The sequence below is a fragment of the Chondrus crispus genome, genomic scaffold (genome assembly GCF_000350225.1).
Source record: "Chondrus crispus Stackhouse genomic scaffold, scaffold_178, whole genome shotgun sequence".
Classification (NCBI taxonomy): domain Eukaryota; phylum Rhodophyta; class Florideophyceae; order Gigartinales; family Gigartinaceae; genus Chondrus; species Chondrus crispus.
The window spans coordinates 142,505-148,538 of NW_005179047.1; the positions used below are offsets into that span (position 1 = coordinate 142,505).

Consider the following 6,034-nt stretch of genomic DNA (forward strand, 5'->3'; position numbering starts at 1 on the left):
CGCCCGGATATAACGTTTTATGTCAACCGTCTTAGCTGTGCCGCTCATAAGCCTACAAAAAGACACTGGGCCATCATGAAGAACTTACTAAAGTACCTCAAAACCACACGCGAAGAAGGAATCCGGTTTTTATCCCTTCTCTGATGTGCAGTCACTAACCGCATTTATACGCGACACCAACATCCCCGCCCACCCGCTCCATTCGTATGCTGACGCAGACTTCGCAGGAGATACGATCGATCGAAAGTCAATCTCGGGCGCGGTGCACCTTTTCAACGCTAGTCCTATCGCGTGGACGTCAACGAAGCAAAAGATACAAGCTTTATCAACCTGTGAGGCGGAGTATGTATCCGCAGCTGCTACAGTCCAGATGATGCAATGGCTGAGACACGTACTGCGTTTCCTCGGCCTCGAACAATCCACACCCACCCCTCTCATCATGGACAACCAAGCGGTAATTGCCGGTGCCCAGAACACTGCTGCAACGAAAAAGAGCAAGATTATCGACCTTCGTCCGCACTACTTACGCGAACACATCCGTCTAGGCCATATACAACTCCACCATGTACCATCCAATCGGATGCTGGCCGACATGTTTACAAAGCCCCTACTACGTACGCAGTTCAGCCATATGAAGACCGGGCTTCACCTTGGGTAGCGTATGCACCCAGTCGAGGCAGTCGTCCCTGCAGGAGGCGTGTCATTGGGACTCTCTTGGTCCTTACAGCGACGAAGCCCGACCGGTCTTGACTCACTTCTGTCATTGGGAGAAACTGCACAATTTGTGCGGTTTTTAGTGTCACCTCCTGTGTGTAAATAAAGCGCCGACGTCGGTCCTGTCAACGACCGAGAAGGCAGTCTTCCACCTTCACAATTTGGTTCCGATATTTGGTTCGGAACTAAAAATTGGATGATTTGGTCGGACCGGTGGGGATGTCAATCCACATCAAATCATCAAATTTTGGTTATTTGATTCTACCGGTGGTGATGCTCTAAGAGCATCTCCACCGCGCAGACAAATTGTGGCCATTTCTAAAATATGGCGACTCAGGCTTGAGTTTGGTCTCCACCGCGCAAATCTGCACACAAATCTGTTCCACAAATCGTATGATAAATAGGATTTGTGTCTTGACGGCACACATATTTTTTGATTTTGTGGTGCGTCACGTCACAAATCCCATTTTTTGGCAACACTCCTCTGCTTGAACGGGCTGATTTTTTGTTACTTTTAGACACCGAAACAGCAAGAACGCGGGAAGCCACGGGTACACCTGACCCGCCCAAAACGTCTGAGCATGCCAAATGCGCAGTGGACGGTCTATGCTCGCACTGCACATGCCCGCATCCACCCGCACGCAGACATTGTGCACGCGTTAACACTCATTTATTATGGGAGTCCGCGGGCGTGGATGGGGGCTAACTGAACTCGACCATCTGGCAAAGGCCTGGGTGGCGACGCGGCCGGGTACGCTTCGGGCGGCGAGGACAAGTCTGGGTGGAAGAGGTCAGCGTCGACGAACTGGACCTCGGCTTTGTGTCCTGCTGGTCGGGGTGGGGGGCGGCCTAGAAGTCGGGGCGCGGGAAGTCTGGGCGCGGATCGGGGGCGGGTGCGACGCAGTGCGCGGTGGAGACCGCGACGCGATTTGCGCAACGGCGATTTGTGGTACTTTCGCAAACGGAATGCGCAAAACGAATGCCCATGTGGGAGCCTGACAAGTGTCCAAATATAGAAACAATTTGCCCATGCGGTGGAGATGCTCTAAGGGCAGTACAATGTGCACAAAACCTACAAAATTAGGTTTCAGAACTCAATGTTGTTGGTGATTAGTAGACGAAATTTGCAACTGTTCGGTAGACGTTCAACATTCGTGACGCCAGCTGCTCCAAAACATATTACATTATACAACTTCAAAGCCAGTGTCCCGGCCATGTTTATGATGTAAATGGACAGCAGTGACTGATTGAGATCATTGCACCGAATTTACAAACGGGGCAACGGGCAATTTGTGGAACTCTTGTGCGCGAAGAAGAGGGAATCCTCAGCGACGAATATGCTCATGCTAACGGGAGCGATGAGACGATTCCAACTACGTGCCTTTCACCTCTTGAACTCGTAGATTTGATGGACCATAGGCACAAACCCCTAGTGTCTATTGGACAATGCGCCTCATTTGAGGATTTCGCCTCATATGAGGCTTTTTTGCCTCGCCGTTTCTGGCGCAAAGAGGGAGAACTGAAAGCCATAGTTACCGCGAAACAGTAACAGTAAGAGTAAAAAACAATGTCCAAGTCCCTTGAAGGCACCTAGAATGCACGGTATTTAGGAGGGTCTTTCTAATGCTCTGACAGACAGGAAAAATCCTCACAGTCAATCAAATGGCCTCTGCCACTTCAGATCTGCGACTGGTGCGAGGAGCGCACATCTATGCACTCGCAACAAGAGTCCTGAAGCACTCAGTAGCCACAAACCACTTTGGAATATCCTTTCACAAGACCAATGTTGATGCATTAAGGAATACAATAAAACGCTTCTAAGTGGCATAATATATGTATTGATGGCGACTGGACCGATGGTGGTTTACTTCGTGCTGGAAATTATAGCTGCAGTGAAGAGGCATGTAACAGGGTACTGCAGTCATGTTCGACACTTCGACAGGGCGTAACTAATGTTCTGAACCGTGAGGATGCTATTATTTTCCAAGCCTCAGATGAGGCTCTTTTCGCCTCAAATGATCAAAAACGTCCGTCCAATAGACACTAGAGGGGCATGTTGAGACCGTCTGCAAAACCGAGCAAAGGGCTATCTAGATGTGCTTTGCTCTAATATGCACCTATCCCACGCCTTTTCATCTTTGTGAATAGACGCTTCTGACGTTTTGAACCGGTATCGCGATGCAAACAAGCAACGTTAACACGATGCGGTGCAACTCTGAATGCGAAAGTGTCGTAGGCATTTGCTGTCTTCGACTGGGCACACCCTGTTCAACTACGGGAGATCGTGTTCTGCCTGTCGCAAAAATATGTATCGCTATGTCTCCTTTGGTCCTCGTCGAAGTAGTGCGATGGAATGTCACCACTTTTGGTGGGGTGTTCCGACTTTGATCATGCTGATTAAGGAGCATTGCTGGTCATTCGAGTCAGCTGGGACAGAATGTTCCTGTGTGAAAGTGCGGTGTGCAAATTTCTGTGTGAGATGCACGTCGACATCATTTTCTGAACGCATGATTCGAACCGGGCGGCATATGCGAAACAGCAGTTCAAGAGCTGGTCACAAAATCGACAAAGAACAAACTTGTGCTGTGCTGGACCTGAGTGCATACCTTATGCTTACCGTACAAGTGCGTTAGCCTCAGGAAACAGCGCGCCACTGTTGAAGTGATGTCACCACGCCATCATTGTCTATAACACGTTCGTGATGACCACCGTACAGTGCTGCGTCAGCGCATTAACAGAAGGCGAGGAGGTTCGCGTGATTCCGTTTTTTGTGGCGGCCTGATACAGTTTGCAGCATATTTGCGAGGCGAAAGTGTGTGCAAATAGACGACTGGTTTCCACTCGCCCGCCATTACGTCGCCACCGTCAACAAAATATCTACTGTGTCAGGCGACAGAACAGAATGGCCTCCGACACGCTTTTGCGTACAGGTCACACGATATGTGAATGCTGCTGCGCATACCGCAGGTCGCTCGCGCCAGGATATGTGCGTATGAGTGCCGTATAACGATACGAGGTCCCCCTTCTCTCGAGGGGGCTGCACACATGGGGTGGAAGAGCTTCACGACGAAGCGAGAAACGCGACACGCCGCGGCGAACGTGTTACTAGTAACTAGTAAATACGCCGTAATCTCGCGCAGCGCTGATGGCCGCTCGGGCACGCGGTGCCCGGCCGAGGCGCCGTCCATGAGGCGCGGCGGCAGCTAGAAGAAGGAAAAAAGGTTAGGCGATGTTAGCGTCATCTCGATGAAGGGATGGTGGGTGCGCAGCCCCTAGCTAGGAATGGCGAGCATGACTAAGGCACGAGGCGTGGAGCGGATTTCATGAGTACTATAGTGCTACTCTGGCGCCGCGCCTGTGAGAGGGTTTCGCGGTGGGCGGGTGATTTGCCTGCGTCGTAGAGCGTGGCGGAGAAGTAGTTGGTGCGTATCGGCAAGCGGTGTCACATGGGCGGAAAGGTGGTGAGCTTCCAGCGGGCGACAAGTGCAGCGAGCGGGCAGGTTTCGATTGGGGTTGTTCGTAATGTGAGGGCGAGGTGCGGGAATGTTGGACGCAGGCTCGTGGCACGCGTTCTGCATGCAGTGCAGCCAAGGGCTGTAATGTGAGCGGGCCGGGGAGCATCTATTCTGGCACGGGGTGCAAAAAGAATTTACAGACGTACGGTGGGATGGGTCTCGCGACGACTGGAAAAGCGGAGATTGACAGGTGGGGCGTGTGTCACGTTTCGGGAGGCGGGGTTTGAATGGTAGAGATAGAAACTACCCTTCGAAGGGTACACTACCAAGGGTACTGTACCCTTGGGTACAGTATTTTGTGAGGGAGTGCCATGGCGATGGAGGTTGCAGGCTTGGGAATGGTTTTGCGACGTAGAGAGAATTATTACCTAGAAAGAGCTCGATTGCTGTGCTGTAAAGCAGGACCAGCATGGAGACTAGACGCATGAGCTTAGCGCAGAGGGGCAGGGGATTGGGCGGCCAATCTCGCACAGCATCGCAGCTAACAGCATCGCAGCTAACAAAAGCAATGAAAAAAACATCCCATCCCCACTGCCGGGGGAGGAACGCAAGTTCACCGCGCGTGTATGGCGGTCCTTCCAATGGCCCAAAGCCTCATACGTGGTCGGCCCGAAGTGCCCGGCCGGCGGTCACGGGTGTCACGACTGTGCCGCCTCGACTCGCGCAAGACGATGGAGAGTTTTCACACAGGGAGAGAGCGCGTACTGGCCGCGATGATTGGACCCAACAGGTTGGGCGTGAAGCTGAATACGTGCATAAAAGAAACTCGTCGCGAAGATGCATTTGGGGTGGGTAAATAAGAGCGCGGCAGAATGACAGCGTACCAAATACTGATACCTGTTGTGCATGCTTTCGGACCAGCGGGGCATCGATGCAAGCGCGAGTCGCATGCGGACCCACCAGGGAACGCCCGCCTGACCTGCCGCTCACCGCTGCAAGCTCGATTGCCCCGATCGGCTTGCCCACCATCCCGCCACTTCCCCCACATGTCGTGACCAACGCCTTCTCTCCTGTCTGCTCGCTTCCTTCGCCTTTCTCGAGAACGAGCAACTCAATCGTGTCTTTCTGCCTATCCCTGCATACACTCTACCATCCCACTGTCGCTTGGCCAATTCCCCCCCTTACCTCCTCACCCCCCTCCTCCACCCTCGCCTCTATCTACAGTTTGCATCTCCCTCGCCGCATCCCGATCTACTTCCTTTCCGCACCTTCCTCTATCCTTTTTGTGCTCATGTTCAATTGCGTTGCCTTCTCGTCCTGCCCGTAACGTACCGCCCCCGCCCACCCCCTCCCTCCCCCCTTCCCTTTCTTTCATTAATAACCTACTATACCCCTTTTTTTCTCCATCTTATGGCCCAGGTCGCCCAGAGCGACCCGCATTCCATGCTGGAGCGCCCCACAGAGCCCGCCACCGCGGGCGATAACCCTTCCGCGACGTCTACCTCTTCCTCCGCTCGTGAGTTGGCCCAAACCGATCGACAACGCCGCACGCACCGCGCAAACGTTCCCCAACACTCCCATCTTCGACATCCCCCGGCTCACTTTAGGGAAGTCTCCACCCCGTACAAGCCCGACCCATCTTTGCCGGCCGCAGACCCTCCCCACAACCCTACCCAACCCCAAGATCTCAACCCCATCTTGCCCTCCAACACCTCCACGCCACCCGACGACCCGAAACCAGATGACATCGCACAACCCGGCGCCACCACTCCTTCACCTCCACTTCCGCATTCATCCGACCAACCCATCCAGGACTACCCCGAAGAACATTCACCCCCGCTCCCTCCCTCGGACTCAGCCGTTAC

General features: G+C 53.3%; 1 protein-coding gene across 1 annotated transcript; it reads left to right on the forward strand.

Moving 5' to 3' along the window:
- The first annotated feature begins 378 nt into the window (after positions 1 to 378).
- CHC_T00003172001 (hypothetical protein) lies at positions 379 to 750 on the forward strand. Its single transcript, XM_005714299.1, has one exon. The coding sequence runs from the start codon at positions 379 to 381 to the stop codon at positions 748 to 750; it is 372 nt and encodes a 123-aa protein (XP_005714356.1).
- Positions 751 to 6,034: the final 5,284 nt, after the last annotated feature.

Bases quoted from the DNA above. Each gene is read 5' to 3' on its own strand.
- CHC_T00003172001 (XM_005714299.1), top strand. From the start codon at position 379: ATGGCTGAGACACGTACTGCGTTTCCTCGGCCTCGAACAATCCACACC.